The sequence below is a fragment of the Cervus elaphus genome, chromosome 29 (assembly GCF_910594005.1).
Source record: "Cervus elaphus chromosome 29, mCerEla1.1, whole genome shotgun sequence".
Classification (NCBI taxonomy): Eukaryota; Metazoa; Chordata; class Mammalia; order Artiodactyla; family Cervidae; genus Cervus; species Cervus elaphus.
The window spans coordinates 59278030-59297128 of NC_057843.1; the positions used below are offsets into that span (position 1 = coordinate 59278030).

General features: G+C 52.9%; 1 protein-coding gene across 1 annotated transcript in view; it reads right to left on the reverse strand.

Moving 5' to 3' along the window:
* SHB (SH2 domain containing adaptor protein B) overlaps positions 1–19099 on the reverse strand; it is a 135907-nt gene that overhangs the window by 81877 nt on the left and 34931 nt on the right. Inside the window, exon 2 of the mRNA XM_043890832.1 lies at positions 4704–4824. Coding sequence (XP_043746767.1) covers positions 4704–4824 — 121 coding nt within the window. The remainder of the gene's footprint in view (positions 1–4703; positions 4825–19099) is intronic.

The window sequence follows — 19099 nt, forward strand, 5'->3', positions numbered from 1 at the left end:
GCAGTATGTGCCTAAGCTACATGGTCCAGATGCCAACACAGCAGGGCTTGGCAAAGGCTCCGGGTACCAAGGGTACTGCAGTGGACCTGGGAACCAACTGCTCCAGCGGCCTGCTTGTTTGGCCACCCACCTCCAAATGGGTTGGAGTTAGAAATGCAACCTGCTCCAGCATTCTTGCCTGGGAAATCTCATAACAGAGAAGCTTGGCGGGCTGTGGCCCATAGCATCGCAGAATTGGACATGACTGAGCAACTGAATATGCATGCATGCACTCCAAATGGGCAGGGCCCCGACGGGGACTGATCAGAGAATTCAGCAGCACAGAAAACCACGTGATGGACCAAACAGGCCCCAATATCAACAACCTCAAGTACATGTATGAAGTTTGTTCCTCCACCCAAGACTCACATCAGTGTTACATGCCTTGTTTTACAAAGCGGCCCCCAACACGCTAAGCACCCTGGCCCACACAATCACCCCAGTGGGCCTGACTCAGCCGACACCCTTCCCTCTGCATCAGGAGGTGTCTGTGCATCTGGAGCCCTCGAGTCCCAGGATCAGGCCTCAGGGAAGAAGGAGTGAATGGGCTGCAAAACAGGGTTTTGGAGAGGGGTGGCCTGATTGTACCAGCTCAGTGCGAGGTTTGGCCTGGAGACACTAGAGGTAGACACAGGGGCAGGATGGACACCAAGAAGTGGTATGATCCGTCCTCTTCAGGGCACACATGAAAAGGTCAAGACCAGAACCTGACCTCAAGGGATGGGCCGAGGAAGAAGAAAAGGGGAACCAGGGCCGAACAGGAGCTGTGAGTCAGGCTGGCACCGAGAAGGGAAGTTGCCAGCCCTAACCAGATCCTCGCCTATTCAGAGCTGGTCTCGGGTGCTCCGTCTGTGGGACGCGTCCTAGGTGTCTAATGACAGGGCAGGGCACGGTGAATCAGGACATCCTGGAGCTCAGGGCTGGCACAGACCTAAGAAAGAGGTAGCCTGAACCAACCACACACCTGAGACTTCACTACTTTCATGTCGTCTCCCAGTGCTGGTTGTCTTGCCTCTGCTTGGATGCTTCCACGGATGGGCAACTCAGCACTTCACAAAGTAGCTTCATATTTGACCAGAATGTTTAAAAAAATCTTAAAAGGATCTGACCCTTTTGAGCTTCAATTTCCCTACCTATAAAAATGAAAGCTGGGACTGGGTCACTAGCTTTCCAGCTGGGTTCCAAAGAGCCCTAGGTGTTAACTCTTTAACACCTAGGTGTTATCTCCGGAGCTGCTGTTGGGTGAGAGAGGTGGTCAGGACAGAAAGTGAGGTCCAGGCATACATGGCTTCTGAGGCTCCATGGAGACCTGAGCCTCCATTTGGGAGCCACAACCTAAATGCTGTGGATGATACCAAGGGGGGCCATTGGGAGGGGGTAAGCTGAAGCAGACGAGAGGGACGTGGGTAAGAGGAACCCCCCGGAAAACGGACCTGCTTCTCCATGCACGCCGTCCTGGCTGCAGCCAGTGGGCTGGGCTGAGTTCTCTGCTCACCAACTCACACCTCCCACAAGCTCTCTACCGCCTGCTGCACACTGCCAAGACTGCGGAGAACAAAACCTTGCTAGTCAATCACAGGTCACACGGGCCATGATGAGGAGTCTGAGAGCCAAGCTGGACGGACCCCGGAAAGAATTCCTATGTCGCTGAAAACAGGGTGTTGGCGGACAGCACCCCCAACTGACTAGCTGGCTATGTTGCCGTGGAGCAATTACTTAATAATATCTCTGTGCCTTAGTTTATCAGGGCAATGGGCACCTACACTTCAAAGAGTAATGGTGAAGATCCAATGAGGATTCACACCAAGTGCTGTAAACAAGTATGAGCGCGCTTGGCCGTGGCCTCCGCTGCTGCTGCGGCTGTTACTGACCTATCCTTCCGTAAACCAGGAAAAACAGAGTCACAGAACGTGCTGCCCAGGGTCAAAACAGCTAGTTCACAGCCAAAAGCAGCTACAAGCATGACTGACTGTCCACTCTAAGGCTACTGCTTCTCAGCGGGAACCTGAGGCCCACTTGGTGGCAAGTGGCCACCCTGGATCTGCTTGACATCAGCCTGGTCTCCTTTCAGAACAGTGCAGAGAGGCCATGCTCATCCCAGGAGCGTTATTCTTACATACCAAAGAGGCCTGCCCCATTCATAGAAGCTACATGCACTCACACACATAAATGTCACAGCATCAAAAAAAAAAGGCCACCCTGAAAGGGTGAATGTAACTTGTTCTGCGCCACCCCTTGCTTGGCTGCCGTCCCCAGCATCCGCCTCTGTCACCTCCCCTCCCCTGCGAGCTTCACGGCAGCTGAGTGAGCTACTTCCTGGAACACTGACACGGTGCTGGCTAACCCTGCCCCCAGCCCCGCCATCAGGCACTGCGGTGATGGTGATGTCACACGCAAAGAATTCCAAGTCAAAGAGAGCTGCTGCAAGGTCATTACACCCAGAAAATGTCCAGTTCCCCTGCATTTCCTTAAAAACATAAAAATGTGGGTAAATTTGAGCATAGTCCCCAAGGTACGAAGCAAGCACAGAGCAGAAAATAGAAGGATGCTCCTTTGGAGAGAGAGTACCTGAGATCTTAACAGGTTTCTGGTAAACTCAAACTGCCCTGCGTTGGGCCTGGCCCCTGTGGGTGTGCCTCATTAAAAAGCCAAAGTCCCTCAGGACAATTCCACCTGGCAAATCAGCTCCTCACCGCTGCGGTCAGCGGCAGCACCCAGGAGGAGCCCGGCTCCACTCCAAAGACGCTGAGCAATTGTAGACTCTCCCCAAAGTCTGGCTCGCGGCAGATGCTCCCACCCACCCCTGTCAGCTCCCCGCCCCATGTTCTGAAGATGCAAGTCTGGATCTGTAATACCTTCTCCCTTTTGTGCTGGTGGGACCCCAAGGAAGTGACTTGTCCAGAGTCTCCATCACCTGTGAAATGAGACAACACCTCCTTTGCAAGGACATGGTGAGGATTAATGAGCATGAATGTCAGAGTGCCCACAGAGGCTGCTCTGCCAAGAGAGACCAGGAAGACGGGAGAGGGAATAAGAGGCGGCCCTCGAGAGTCTGAGCAGTTGCTTCCTGCTCAAGCCCTTCACAAAGCAGCCAGATGTTCTGGAGCCTACACAGGTAGCCAGAGAATTGCTTTCCGTGAGCAGGAAGAACATGAGGCAGAGTCCTGGAAGCAGGGCCTGGACTCATATCCAGATTCTTCAGCAATTATCCTGGAGGGTCTCTGCAGCCAGAGAGCAAACATTCAACACAGGCCCAGCATGTGCTAAGAGCTCAGTGACTGGTGCTTCCTTTCCCTTTCTCCTCCTCCTCTCCCTCCTTCTTCTTCTCCTCAATATGTTCTTTTATTTTTTATTTTACCTTTTGGCCACACCACATGCGGGATCTTAGTTCCCCAATCAGCGGAAGCACAGAGTCTTAACCATTGGACTGCCAGGGAAGTCCCTCCCTTCCTCCTTTAAATTCAGAAGGAATCAGGAGACCATGCTCAAAAACAGGAACACCAAATAAACAATAAGAGGGTCACAGAAGGAGGCACCTGAGTCCCAAATCCTGAGACATACAGGGCATCAACTCAACAGGACCCAGAATTCAGGGCCACCTGCCCACGGTCCGTGGTACATGGTGCCCCTGCTCACACCACTGTCCTGCTCAGGGCCAGAGCAGGCCAACCCACAAGTGTTCTTCCATGCCTGGACCATCCTCCTGAGCCAGCGGGACCCTCATGGGGGGTTTCTCCCCTGCTTGTGATCTCCCTACCACCCGCCCATGCCTGGGGTCTGTCAAGACGGCTGCTATCTGATATCTGTTCATTCTTTAAAGATGCTCTGGAACTTCCCCGGTGGTCCAGGGGCTACGATTCTGTGCTCCCCACGGCAGGTGGCTCAGTTCGATCCCTGGTCTGGGAACTAGATCCCACATGCTGCAACTAAGGATCTCGCATGCCGCAACAAAGACTGAAGATCCCGAATGCCACAGTTAAGACCCAGGGCAGCCAAATAGACACTTTTTTTTTTTTTTTAAAGATGTTCCAAGTATGATTCTGGTGAAAACAGACCCCCCAGGATACCACATACCGGCCACATTCTCCTGGGCCCTACATGGCTGCTCTGACAGGTTTCATCATCAAAGGCCAATAGGAAAACAGTTACAGGAGAAAAGTCTCTGTGTTTCCTATAAACCTGCCACAAAGACCATGGTGCTTTAAGCTGCTTCCTGTCCTAAAACAGATTTTCTTGGTTGGGGGCAGGGATAACTTTGTCCTTAATGACCTAGTCTGCCCCCTTCTACTAAGTAATAAAAGCAAGGTAACCCGGCCTGTTTCTCTTATTGCCCTGGTTGCTAGGAAGCTCCAAGCTTTCCATCTCAAAAGCTGTATCTTTTTTTAACTAGAAATTCCTAAGAGAAACTCCCCCCACCTCCCCACTTACTTCTTTTTCTCCTGATGAACTGTACTTAGTACCCTGCTATCTCTGGGCAGTCGCTGTGCCCTGCCGGATTCTTCCTGAGGTTAGTGAAACCTGAACAGATAACCTGTGGCAAAGATTCAACACAGTGCCAACCGCCCAACCACCACCTCCAAAGCACACACCCTCCCCTGCAGAGGCGGGCGGGTGACCACGTGACCCACCCACCTCCCCGCGGAGTTGCAAGAGTCCGTGCTTACCAGTCATGATCCTCTGGGCCTCATAGGGCTCCATGTAGCCTGCGCTCTCTCCCTTTCCTGCTTTGCTTTTGAGATCATTCTTGGCATCAAAGGGATCCGAGTAGTCATCAGCGATGGTCACCTGCAGGGAAGATGGCAAGGGTGTGAGTCCACCTGTGGCTTCCTACTTCACTTCTGTTCACAGCCAGGCTTTGCTCCAACAAATATAAACCGAGTCTGTGCCAGATGGGCAAGGGAGGGGAGGCGGAGGCAGGAGTCTGAACTGGCGCCCACCAGCAGGCAGCTCTGACTCTTGCAGGGGGACCAGGAAACCCACGTTGCCGTGCTCCATCCTGAGGGAGGGTCCTGGGCCTGCACGGGCAGGACGGCTGCTCCAGGCACAGTGGCTCAGAACAGAAGCACAGAGGCAAGAACCTGGGGGGCGTCTTCGGGGGCTGCGACTTGCTTAGGGTAACGGAATGAATGGAAACGGAGGAAAGTTGGAAAGCAGCTCGCAGAAAGCCCAGAAATGCTGACATGCTCCTGGTGCTGGCTGAGGCATAGAAGAGCTTGTCTCGAGATAATTATGTCCAGCGTTCCACTTTCCCAAATCTGGAACACAACCATGCCTTGGGTAATCAGACAACAATTCGGTGAGATCAACGCTCTGCAAAGATGACTGAGGCCCCAGCCGGGCCTGGTGAAAACACAAGAGCAGCTCGGGGATGGCCAGGCAGACTGCTAAGGGCAGCAAGGGCCTTGGAAGCCACACATCAGAAGACTCTCCTGTGACAGATGGGGAAACTGAGGCCTAGAGCGGGCGGGGGCTGAACCGAGACCCTCTGCTGGCTCCTCTGCCTCCTTCCTGGACTCCTCACTTGTCTGTATCCCAGAAAACAACGAAAGTTCCACAACAAACAGAGCAGTCACCTGGGGCTAGGTGGTGGGGGTACCCAGGGGAGTCCCCTGAGACCATAAAAGAAATCTGAGTTTTGAAAACTTCAAAGCTTTCTCTTTTCCCAGGAGAAGGGTAAAAATTCCCAATTGCAGGCTCAGAGCAAACACAGCAACTTTTCCTCTCATTGGAGGTGCCCCTCACCTTCAGGAGGGGCACCCTCACCAGAGGGGAAAGCACAGGTCCCTTTTCAATGCACCCTCACTCCATCAAAACTCACTGTGACTTGGGCTCCTTTGGTCCCACATCTGGCAAAGGGCAAGTCCTCAGCCTCCCAGCCAGGGCCACCCAGCTGCCTCTCTCGGGAGCAGGGGGGCAGGTTGGCCTGTCTCTCAACCCTTGGGGTTTCATGAATTGTTATTTAAATTGTGAGTTTAATTAGAAACCACAGGAGCCTCCACTCTCACCCAGCTCCTGGAATGTGAGGCATTTGAGGGGCCTGTAAACCCAGGGGAAGGGAAAAATCCCCCTTTGTCTGCCGGGGAAGTGGCAGTTTGTGGCAGCAGCCCCGGCCGGGTGAGCAGAGTGACCTCCAGCTGCCCGGAATGTGATGCCCGCGGAAGGACCGCGGGCAGCTGCCCTGTCACCAGCGTGTGGCCAGGGGGGCGGGCGGGAGGCATCGCACACAGGAGTCACCGCTCGCTGAACAAGGGCAGGCTCATCGGTGAAAGACCCAGGGCTGGAGCACCGTCTGAGCGCGTGCGGGGCCGGCAGCCACCGCCCCGAAGCGGCTGTGGGTCAGGCTAGGGTCCCAGTGGGGGCGCGTCCAGATGCTGACACTGCATTCGCGGCCTTTCTGGGGACTCCCGGAGCTCAGATGACACCGGGCAGGGACAGATGGGGGAGAGGAGGTAGCCTTCCTCTGCTGTCGTGTCTTCCGTATGGTATTTCTACTCTACCATTTGCAGGACACATGAGGGAGAAAATTAGACACGTGAACCACTGTCCTACAGCACAGCTCAGATGCAGATCTGGGGCGCCTAGGGTTTTGGGTCTCAGAGTTCAAGGGGCCAGAAGTCCAATGGAGAAAATGATGAACCTGCCATGGATGACAAGTAATCTCATTTCTCTCGTCCTCGCCTTCCTCGCGGTCTCTTTTCTTCGTGAACACCCTCCCGATTATTCTGCAACGAGGAAGGGAGCAAATATTTCCCCAAGAGACCAAAATCACTTTGTGGGGGCGAATTAGCTGCGGAGGGTGCTGGGCTGCATAATCTAGAAATCAACATTCTGGCTCCTCCCGGAAGTGCTCAGTAATTTGCAAACACAGAGGCAAGCAGGATACAAACCAAATCTTTGTTCGCCCTGGGACGGGAGCTCTGGGAGGCCTTCGGTTCAGCAGGAGCTATCTGTATTTTCTAATTAAAATGAGATCTGAGCTCAGGCTGTCACGGAGGCCCTCAGGCTGCCTGCCCTGCTTGCTTCCGTTTCAATAAGAATTTACAAATCCTGAAACCAGGGAAAGCTCCTGGTCTCTGCTGACATATGGTTCTAGTTATACCTGCTGACAGTTGAAAATCCTTCCGTTTACAAAAAAAAAAAAAGTTTAGAATTCTGTTAGTTTAAGAAGCAAATCGGAAGGTTCCTAAAATGTATAATATTTAATCAATTTCCTTTCAAACTTCAAAGTAAGGTTGGTAGAGGGGAGGGAATTCGAGGTTTAAGCAACGAGAAACTCGGCAAACACTCACTGAGCTGTCTGACCTTTCATAAAATCACGTCCTGGTTTTTGGAGTAAAAATTTAACCAGGAGTTAGGAGAGTTGAGTGGGGAGCTTAGCCATGCAATGTACCACTGGCCTCAAGGGTGGCCACTATCCCAGCTGCCCAGGGACACTGCTTTGCTTTAAAACACCCCCGTTAGTGGACAACTATCTTAAATGTAATTAAACAGTTTCGGCAAAAGTGAGCCAACTGGGACCCCTCTGGAGGTCAGGCCACTCAGGTATACAAGAAGCTTTCCTCGATTTTGATCTTGAATTGGCAAACACCCAGCAGGGAGCTGGACCCTTCAGATGGCCTGCTTGCCTTACACAGGGCAGGTGCAGAGCTGAGAGAGGAAGCCAGGCCACGGGGCCTGCCGCTCCCCCAGGGAGGAGAGCAGCAGAAAGACAGCTGTTGAGTGTGGCTGCCTAACACATCTTCTTTCACTGTTTTGGCCTCTGGGATGGGCGTACTGCCTGCCCCTCTCTGAGAAAAGAAGCCAGGTATGGCTAAAACCCAGGCAAGCCTTTTCTTGCTTTCAAACAAAATTGCAGATGCCCAGGTTAGCCAGTGGCCCTGAAGGACTTTCATAGGCTTATAAAGCGGTGACACTGGAGCGGGGTGCAGGGGGTGCTGCTGTCCTCAAGAGCCCTGTCCCAACCTCCCGTTTTTGTACATGGCCTACAGCAGTCCCTGTGGCTCAGACAGTAAAGAATCTGCCTGGAGTGTGGGAGACCCAGGTTTGATCCCTGGGTGGGGAAGATCCCCTGGAGAAGGAAATGGCAACCCATTCCAGTATTCTTGTCTGGAAAACCCCATGAACGGAGGAGTCTGGCAGGCGACAGTCCGTGGGGTCGCGAAGAGTTGGACACGACTGAGCGACTTCACTTTCCTTTCCTTTCCACCGCAGTCCAGAGGATTCTAGAATCCCAGCACACTTAGTGCCTCTCTGACAAGGCTCTGGAGTGAGCTCCACAGGCCTCCTTTCTGCTTTGCACACACTGCTGGGTGGAACTGGTCCGGCCCTGACAGCAGTCTGAAGCCTGGGTTTTCCTGAGGATTTAGTTCCATGATAGGAGGTAGTCTTTCAATTCACCCCCAAAGGGAAGCACTAGAGGAAGTGGGTGTCTCCGCTTGGCCACAGGCCCACAGGCTTTGACGAGACAGTGGCACCTGTTTGGGGAACTGGGTCCTCTCTCTCCACAGGCTCTGGGTGGAAAGATAAAACGGTAGAGCCACTGTGAAGGTTAACTTTGGGCAGAATCCACTAAACTCCAAAAGTGACCCAACGGTTCCACTTCTCTGTATTTATTCCCAAATGTGCACAGGGAGACTTGTCAAAGATGCTCAGTAAAGCAAGTAATAAAGAGAAATTTCAAGAACCTTCTATGTCCATCAATAGGGGAATTGCTAAATAAACCGTGCCAGTTTCTACTAAGGAATATTATGTTTTAGATTAAAAAAAAAAAAAGCAGTCACTCTAACTCTATGTGCACCAACACTGTGCTCCATGAGATAGCTTTGAATAGAAAGAAAGCAGGTTTTAGAACGATAAATACAAGATGATACCTATGTATGAAAATTAAACAGAAACTTGTATCTCTATTTAATGTAGCAAAAATGTCTGCGGAGACAGACTCTTCAAACTGACACCTCCCCCGGGAGGAGGGAGGGACTGGGATGGGGTGATGAGAGAAAATAAAAGGAGACTTGTCTGTAATATTAATACATTTTTGAAACAAGAAAAACTTATTGCTCAATCATATGGAAAACTAAATTTTCCAAAGCACTCCTCTTCACAGGTTATTTTTGGTAGAGGAGATAAACTACTTAAACTAGTCTGAAGATAGGCATGGCCTGGAATCCTTGTTTTATAAAACCCAGATTCCTAGCCCTAATAACTTGTATATTTAATAAGTAACCCAGGTGATTCTTATGAGTAAAGTTTGGGAAATCTTAAGTGAGAGCCAGCCCCCTCGCCCACCAATCTAAAGTAAGCCTCTCGATATGACTCTGGAATTCCACTTTTCCCAGATGTTTCTCAGCCTTGCTCATTAAAGTGAAGCAAGAAGTCATGGTAAAATGCAGCTCTCTCCTGCTTTCTTCCCTGGGGGTTAAGTGGAGTAAGAGATGATCCAACACACCTTGGTCCACCTCCAGGATCCAAGACGCGGGAGTGACGGCGCCCTCTGTGCAATCCTGAGGGCCGGTCAGACTGAGCAACGCGCCTGAGCTTGGGGGAGGCCAGACCCTGCTCTGCCCCCTGAGGGGAGCCAAGGCCGAGGCGGGGCCTGGCTGTGAAGAGGGGCAATGCTCTCTGTTCAAAGCATAGATCCTTTCAGAAAAAGACTACTGCTCAAACCCTCTAGGAAGGCTCCCTGGCTCCAGGGAGGGCTGGTGGGACTGTGGAGAAGAGCTGAAATGCACAGGTGTCCCTGCTAAAAGCACGCAAGCCTGCTGAAGAGAAGGGACACGAGACGGGCAGCTCCACCCTCCAGGAGCGGGAGGCCTGAGCTGTCCCCACTGCCCCGTGGGCACCTCCTCCAAGCCAGACAGGCACCTCCTATGGTCTGCCGCCTGGGAACTGGCAGCATCGGGCTGCCCCAGCTCAGCTACTTGCGGGATGAGGCAAGACCAGTTTCCACCACCCTCCGCTGCCCTCCTCTTCCTGGAAAGGGAGGGGGCGGCAACCCATGGGGCCCTGTGTCCTTTCCAGGTGCGGGGCTTTCGTCTGCTCTGCTCTAAAGCAAACTGCGTGTGAACACACCTGGGAACGTTCTACATGGTCCCAGTTGGACCATTTGCTTATCAATTTATTCTTAAAACTGTGCTAGCTTTCTTCATGGTTCGGGGGTCATGGATCTCTTTGAGAATCTGATAACTGATAAAGTTGTTGCTCCCTCCACCACATTCATATATGCCTGCAAAGTGTCAGGCACTTCTCAAAAAGGTCAGGAGCCCCAGGTTAAATGACTAAACCTCCCCACCGCATTTGAACCACTTTAAAGAACAACTAAGGGGCTTCCCTGGTAGCTCAGTGGTAAAAAAAAAAAAACAAAAACCCGCCTGCCAATGCAGAAGACATGGGTTCGATCCCTGATCTGGGAAGATCCACATGCAACTAAGTCTGAGGGCCACAGCTACTGAGTCTGTGCTCTGGAAGCCTGGGGACTGCAACTACTGAGCCCATGAGCGGCAACGACCGAAGTCCGAGCGCCCCGGAGCCCGTGCTCCGCCGTAAGAGAGGCCTCCGCAATGAGAAGTCCGCTCGCTGCAACAGAGTAGCCCCAACTCGTGGCAATTAGAGAAAAGCCCGTGCAGCACAGAAGACCCCAAAGTAAATCAATCAATAAATTGTATTTTATTTCTTAATAGAGCCAAAAATAAATAAATAAATAAAAGAGAGAGAGAACAGCTAAGACAATAGGAGCTCTCTCTGCCTTAGGGAGGCGATGGGTGCTGACTCTAGCATAATTCAACACACCTGGCTGAAAACACAAGCCAGTGTGCGACTGGCCTGCCTTTTGACTGTGCAGGGGCAGAGGGGCCATGAAGGACAGCCTGGGGTGCTGTGTCTTGGCTTGCCAGCTGGAAACCCAGGAGCCACACGGGTCCACTCTGGGGGTCAGGAGGGCACCTTGAAGGTGAGTGAACAGCGTGCAGGGCGGCAGCAGCCAGCGGCTCCCTGCCTCTTCCCCCCGTCAGGGGACTGGCAGGCTGGAGTCCTGGTCTTCCTCTGGGGCCCACCGTGACACAGGCCCTGGCAGGCCTGACGTCCTCAAGAGGGAGACTCGGTTGCCACGCTGACCAAGAGATGGCATTAACAGAACAGGGATTTGGGGGTCTGGAGAGGGCTTCCAATGACGAGGGGCTGCCTGGAGAAGAGGAGGTGGACAGATGCTCCACACAGACCCAAACTCCACAGGGGTGAGCTCGATGAGTCAGGAAGGACATCTGACAGCCAGTGAAAGGAGCAGCTGCCCGGGACCTGGAGCGCCTGCCATTCGGGTGCCCAAGCAGAGGCTCTAAGGTGGGTGTGTGGTTTGGGGACAGGTCAGAAGACTGGACACCACCTGTCTGCGCTCTGTTAGTGCGCTTCAGCTGCTCCCCAGCAGGACACCGGCTTCAAGGAACACCTAGTGGGTGGCTGTCCGCAGAACCCCAACCATGACCATGGTGGGTGGAATTGCCAAAGCCTCAGCAGCAGGCCAGAACGGAGCAAAAACGGAGAAAAAAGAGCGGCTCCACAGAAGGACCCCGCCAAGCAGAAAGGTCCCAGACGGAGCGTTCTGGCCCGAGCTGACTCTCCTTCATCCTTGCTGGGGAGCTTTGAGCAACCTTCTTTTTATCTCCCCAAGCTTCAGCAATTCTTCTGTGAAACAGCACAGAACTATTTGCTTTCTCAACTTTACGTGAGCATCGCGAAGAGCAAATAATGTCATGACTTGGGGACGTGTCAGCAGTTTATAAAGAATAGGCTATGGTGGCACCTCCGGGGAGCCTGGGATCAACCTGGGGTCTCTGCCCACGAGAAGCTGAAAACCTAGTCGGGAAGACCAAACAGAGACCCAAGAAGAAGCCCCAGAGAAGGCCCCAGTGATGATTACAGAGAGAAAATTGGCTGCAATTAGGCGTGACAACAGCTGTCACATTTCTCAACCACAAAAAGAAAAATGTTTGTGAGCGACCCTTTTTTTCGCCTTCTGTGCTTTGGGGAGGACGCACCTCGTCCGGGGACTTGGTTAAGAGGTACAGAACCTCCAGGCCACCCTCCATGTGCTGAGACGGCAGCGTGTTCCGGGTCTGTGCCCACGTCCAGGGCTCCGAAGGGTCCAGAACAGGCTGCAACACTCACAGGGCTGCGGGGGACACCTCGCCCCCACGCGGAGACACAGGCAAGCAGTCCCTGCTCGCCACCCCTGTCCCTGGCTTGGACCATCACAGACCACCTCTACGTACAGGCACACCAATAAATCATTTCTGACATGGTAAGAAAATTAATCTGGGGAAGATTAATTAGTTACATTCAGGCGTTCAGCCGAAACTCCTGGAAATCAGATGGTGGGGAGGGTGCTTTTCCGCACCAACCTAGGACACGTTCCCTTTCTCTCCTCTAAGGTCCGACTCAGCCACGGAGAGTCACCCCGAAGTGCGAGGCCCCTCTTTCACTGACGGAGGTCAAGGGTTCTGCCCCTAAGGCTGCAGGGGCGGGAGCTCACAACCCTACGCTTCAGTCACTCAGTACAGTTGTCAGAATCCAAGCAGCCGCCGTCCGTTCCCTTGTGCAGACCTTGGGTGCCTTGTAAACGCTTCTTTACAGACCAGCCACTTAGCTGGCCCGTGTGTCAGGAGGCGGTGGTCTCCACTGGTCTTTCCTGTCCTGCCCCTCCCAAGGCCACAGCTGCTTACCTAGACACCTGCAGGCTCCAGCTTGTCAGGAAAAATGCATTCCAAATTACAGCCTTCGTCAGCGCCTCTCCAGCCCTGCGTGCCCGCCTCCCCCCTCCTCTCACACGCACACCTCACCCTCCTTCAGTTTCACCCCATGGAGCAGGCTGTGGGTCCTGGGTGGGAGGTTGTTGGAGTGGAGCCTGGCCCGGCCCTCCGTTTATCTACCCCAGAACCTTGCTGCTATGTGGTAGGCACCGGCTTCTCAGCATCTCTCAAGCAGTGGGAGGTTCTATTTTGAACTCAGAAATAGCTCAATCCTAGTATTTTTTCCATTGCTTTTAGCCAGAACCTACGGACAGAGAATTCAGTGCCTCCCTCCTGAGGACAGAAGCATCTGGGGGTCTGCAGAGTCACTACATGTGGGGTCAGAGTTCAGAGGGCCTCGGGAGACAGTCTAGTCCAGTGGATTTCAAACTTTCCTGTGTCTAAATTGTACAAAGGAGATCTCACATGGAGCCCCAACACGCTCCACTTTCCACAGCCTGAGAAGCACGAATGCCCTGCAGAGCAGGAGGTCTTGGGGAATGGGGAGTGAAGGTCAGTGCCAGCAACAGACAACCAAATGTTTCTTCACGCCCAGGTCCACACAGCTTCCATGCTACCTGGATGGCCATCTAATTTTCCTCTTAAAGTCTTTTTTAAAATTTTCGGGGCATATTCACCACCATCATGCCCCAGGAAATGCACACTAGCTCCTCTCACAAGAACCTTCATCCATCCCCGCAGACAGTCCTTGCAGAGGCAGCCCCAGGCCAGGCCCGGTCCACCCGGGGTCACCCACTGTGCATCCCTTTGTCCTCCTCTGAGCTCTGGCCCAGCACGGCGCAGCCCGCCTGCAAACCCCAGCCGCCCACACCCACCTTCCCAGACAGTCCTCTCTCCCCAGCTTCCTGCTCAGGAGGGGACAAGTGCCCCTCCTGGGTTTGGGGCCACTGCCTAGAAAGCGCTCTCAGACCAGACCCGGGACAGGAAGGCTAAGAAGGGGATTTTCTTCTTCCCTAGCAGGGCTCTTCAGACTGGAAGTGTAGGAGGCAGCAACATCAGGAGCAGGGACAGGGGACGGTTCTGAAAGTCAGTCACCTCTTGGGGCCTCAGGCCCCTCGTCTATAAAACGACTGCAGGGTGGGGATAAAATGATCCGATCTGAGTGATGTACTTAGAACGGGGCTGGCACATGGTGAGTCCTGAGAAATGTCAGTTCTGATGATCATCATCTCAACCCATCATCCAGCCTGATGGAGTCCCTCCTCTTATTGAGGAAACTGAGGCCTGGGGAGGGTGGGGAAGGGTCTTGTGAGTCACCTGGATGTCATTACCAGGGTGATAGAGTCAGACTCCCGGCAAATCCCAACTGCACGAAAACCTAAGTCATGTGATGACCTACATACATATTTATAGCTGCCTGCTTCCAAAATGGGTTTTAGATGGCTGAATTGGAGTCATTTTTTGGTCCCATCCGCCCTTCCCTTCCCAAGGAAGGATCAGGCATGCCCATGGGGCTTTCTCACGGTAACAGAAGGCTGTGTCCAATAGGAACAACTTCTCCAGTGGACTCAGAGGAAAAGTATGTAAAGCAAACGCAGTGTGCAAAGGAAAAGTATGTAAAGTAAAGAAGCCAAGGCCTTTCCCGAGGTCTCGGGCACTTCTGAAGACCAGGCCTCCATGCTCCACGCAGGGCCCAGGAGACAGCAGGAGTGGACAGCAGGGGGCCTCTCCCAGCAGCCGGTGCTCTGGCCGGATCAAGGGGGGACGGGGCCCAGGCTGGCACAGCGCATTTCAGTAATCAGCAGCGGTGGTGCAGGACCATACCAAGTGAAGGGTCATTCTCTCTGAATGCAGCCCATTAGGATGATTCATGCACTTTTCCAACCTGGGAGCCGCAAGGCAGGCCAGGCCCCAGGGCCTCTAAGATGTGAGCACAAAACAGCCGCCCCCCCACCCCACCCCCAGTCACTGCCTTTTTATGGAGGACACCGGCATGGCCATAATTACCACCACCGCATTTGCAAGTTTCCAATTATATTCAGCTTAATAGTGGGTGCTCAATAAACAGTGATTCACTTTTGAAAACGATGCCATGTTCTCAAATCCTTCAGCAACCAAGCCTCAATTAACTCTTTCTCAAGTGCAGTCCTCTAAGTTAAGCAGCTGTCCCTGAAGCCCAAAGCACGTTTTCTTACATGTACTTGGCACCCTCCTAAGGTACGGGAAAGTTACCGGGGACAGAACGCTGCAGGGTCATCCCTGTCTGTAATGGTGTCAGCGGCTTGTTTAATCAGAGTTACCCAGTGCTCGCGATGTGCTCTTTGCTGGGAGGCAGACTCGGGCGGGTCCTTCCATACGGCGATCGGCCCCTGGGCATAGCAGGGCCCTCAGAAGCTGCGCTGGGCGGGCTGTGCCGGGCGGTCCTGGATTCAGGGACCCGGGCTTCAGCGCTCCCTGGACCCCCCCAGGTGTGGCAGCCTGGGCGTCTCCTTCTCGTCTCTGAACCTGAGCCCTCACCCCTTCACTGTGAAAACATCTTCCCCCAGGGGTGGGAAGAAACTGAACCGATGGACTGAGGGTTAGCACCATATTCGCATGGGCGAGGGCACTGGAGAATCGGGGAAGGATGTTGTTCCCACCTGAGACGCCACAGGCCAGGTATCTTAGTCTGGGTTCTCCCCAGAACCGGAAGCCAGGACTCAGGTGCAAGTGGTGTATCTGGGAGCTGACACTTAGGAGTGATGGGGAAATGGGTCAGGGAGGCGACAGCAGCAGGAATGCTGGGTAATCAAGTCAGCTACCAAGGTGGACCACCCAAACTCTACCCAACTGGGAAACTTCTGAACACTGTCTACATAAACCCACTGCTCAGAATCGCTTTACCAAGGTGAGGAGGACAGGGGAACCAGACACCAACTAACTCTGGGAGGGCCCTTTGGAAGCTGTTCTAGAGCCCTGACTTCTGGGCGGCCTCACGAGTGGGGGAAGGATGACCACCCCATTGCAGGCCCTGCACAAAGCCTCGGGGAGAGATGCAGGTACAAGCCAGCTGGAGGAGGCTGGACTGGGGAGCAGGACAGACACGGTGGAGGCTGACAGCATCCGCTGCTGGGGGCCAAGAAGAGCCTCCCACCTGGTGAGTTTACCCCCAGCTGCAGCAACAGGAGGGCCCATCAGATGGCCCCAGACTCCTGTCCCGCTTGGCCCCTAGCCTGCCCACACTGCTGTTCTCCTGAGAATTTCAGTTCCCTCATCCATGCAATGGGAAGAGGGATCTCCAGGTCCCATCTCCCTCCAAAGGTTCTGAGCAGCTAACAATGGCTTTGAAAAGGTGGTGGAAACTGTACAGACTCATGGAAGCAGGCTGTCCCGTGAAGCCACCCTCCCTAGCACAAGCAGTGTTCTCAGACCGAGGCCCTGGGTCATTTTCTCCTGAGCGAGGGCCACTGTTCCAGAGAACAAGTAAGCCGCACCTGTACAAAACCAAGTGGGGACCGTGACGGGCCACTAGTCCCTTCAGAGGCCTGCAACGTCGCCTGGCAGCTTCAGGGAGAGCTGAAGCTCCCGTCCAGTGGCTGGGCTGGTGGAGCACGTGAACACCTGGAAAGGCCTTGGGGGCCACAGACCCCAGCAGGGTGAGCCTGTGTGCAGAGGGACCACAACCCCCTTGACTGGCTGACAGAGCCCCAGACCACTGTGGGACCCACACTTCACCCTCCCTGTAGCTGAGGACGCTGGCAGCCCGTGCCGGCTCCTGACCCCACAGGCAGGGAAGTGAGTGGCCTGCAGTAACAGTTCTCAGTAGAGTCTAAAAATGCACCTCCTTCATGCAGACACCTATGGTTCAGACCACAACCAAAAGTGCAGAAGGAGGCAATTCTGAACCGGCAGCTGGAGTTCTGACTTGTTCTAGGATGGGGTGAGCTGCCTGCGGACCCCCACTATGCAGCCAACAAAAGAGGGTAACAGAATCTTTTCAAAATTTATTTTTTATTTATTTATTTATTTTGGCTGTGCTGGGAGGTCCCAGTGGCAGCAGGCAGGGTCTTCGATCTTTGTTGCAGCATGCACGATCCAGTTTCCTGACCAAGGAACCAAGGCCCCCTGCACTGGGAGTGTGGAGTCTTAGCCATTGAATCACCATGGAAGTCCCCAGAATCTTTACTGGTTTAAAAAAAAGCCTTATCCTTTTTTGGCACTTCAGCAATTGACAGAAATCCGATTTCAACACAGAAACTAGGAAAATTCAATTTTTCTAAAATATAACACCAAAAAAAAAAAAAGAGAGAGAGAGACAGAGAGTGTGAGAGAAAGAAAGAAGCATATTTAAGTACATTTAAAAAAAAGGACTGCAGGACTTCCCTGGCTAGTGGTCCGGTGGTTAAGACTCCAAGCTTCCAATGTAAGGAGTGAAGGTTCGATCCCTGGTCTGGGAACTAAGATCCTACATTCTGTGTGGATCAGCCCAAAAAAAAGCGGGGGTGGGGGGGGCAGACTGGAAGGAAATACAATAAAATAAGCACAGGTGGGCATGCACACTTGCTGCCTCCATCCCATCACCCATGGCTGTACAAGACTCCTCTCTGATCAGGCCCTCCAGAGCCCAGGAGGTGGACTGTGGACTTAGGATCACGGAGCTTTCCAGGCTCATGGACACATTTTCCCCATTCTCTTTGCCCCTGGATCCCCTACCCAGAGGTGCCAGATCTGTAAACATGTGAGTGATTTCAGACCTGCAGCCTTTGCCCTGAGAACCCCAGGGTGAAGCCACAGTGCCCAAAGCTTTCAACACCGGGTGGTCCTATTGGCTCTGCCCATCTACATCCCAGTGCTCAGTCCCAGCCTGGCATAAAGCGGGCCAAGTAAATGCCTGATGGTTCAATGAGCTAATGAATCCATGGAGGGTTTGTTGGGCCATTCTTCTCCAGGGGAAGCATGGGTTCATGCCTATAAGGGGCCCCTTATGCTTAGGGTACTAGAAACAAGCACATTTTCACTCAAGCTCCTGCACACTCTCTGGCTGGGCCACCAACAGGTTGCATAAGCTTAGGCAAGCTACACAGCTTACACTTTGTCCCGAGTTTCCTCATTTATAAAGTGGGAATAATCCAAAGATTTACCTTAGGAGATTGTTACAAGAATTGTGTCTTAAATATCTGTCAAATGCTTAGAATCATGCACATAGCACAAGGTAGACATCATTTAAGTGTTTAGTAAATAAAATAAGTAAATATATACCCACATGCCTAGCATATGCACCCGCTCTTAGACGTGAATGTACAAGCATGTCCATAAAGGCACAACATGCCCAGCCTCCCACATGCTCCAGGAGGCCAAGGACCTCAGTTTTGGTTTTTTTTTCCCCAGATAAGCTGTAAGGTCAGATGTGTGGCCCCTTCCACAGCCAATGGTCAAAGAGAGAAGGGCTCTGGTCTGCCCTAAACCAAAAAAAAAATCCAATGAGCAAAGTCTAGTCAGGGCGCTGACCAACAGCCGTGGCTGTGAACCTTGACCTTTCACATCGGCTCAGTTATCTGCCTGAGCCAGGGCCCTGTGACAGGTGACCCCAGCCCCCGGGTCCTCAGTGATGTACAGTATCTCTCCCTGGAGATACAGCACCACCAGAACAAACTCTAGCAGGTGAGACGGCAGGAAAAGCCCTGATAACCAGTCCACCTGTCAGCCTTCTTCCTTCAGGTTTATGGGGGGCATTTCAGTTTTCTCAACACTGTTTTAAAAGTCAAGCCCTCCTTTGGATTTCAATGGTCTGGTATACATCCACTACTTAGCAGGGTTCGCTTTTCCCACCGCTTACTCCAAGGGCACACCCCAGACCACAGAGAGCTGGTCTCTATGAAATGCCGACATGGTGCAGGACAGTAACCTCATGAATCAAGCCGGAAGTGGCCTTAATCACTGGTGCACATTGTAAAATCTCCTTCCAAAGAAGGTCATAAATCACGCCACTGGAAATGCTCTATCCTTAAAGAGGAGCAAAGGTATCTTGAACAGAGTCCCAGACTTATCAATTTCAAAAGAGTAAACTTTGATCCACTGCTGCTGAGTTAATCAAGCGATCGCGGAGGCTGAGTGCCTCTCTGAGAAAGCACCATCAGGAGATATCCCCAACATGATATCCCGTCATCAGCCTCCTTGCTTCATACACTTCTCTGCCAGGAAGTGAGACCCCGCTCGACTCCCTGGAGGTGAGGTCCGCTGGTGCCAGGACCTGAGAACCTTAAACCAGACCCTCCAAGAGCCTGAGCGTGCTGGAGGATGAGAGCTGGCAAGAGGCTCAGACGTGATGCTGAGGATGGAGGGAA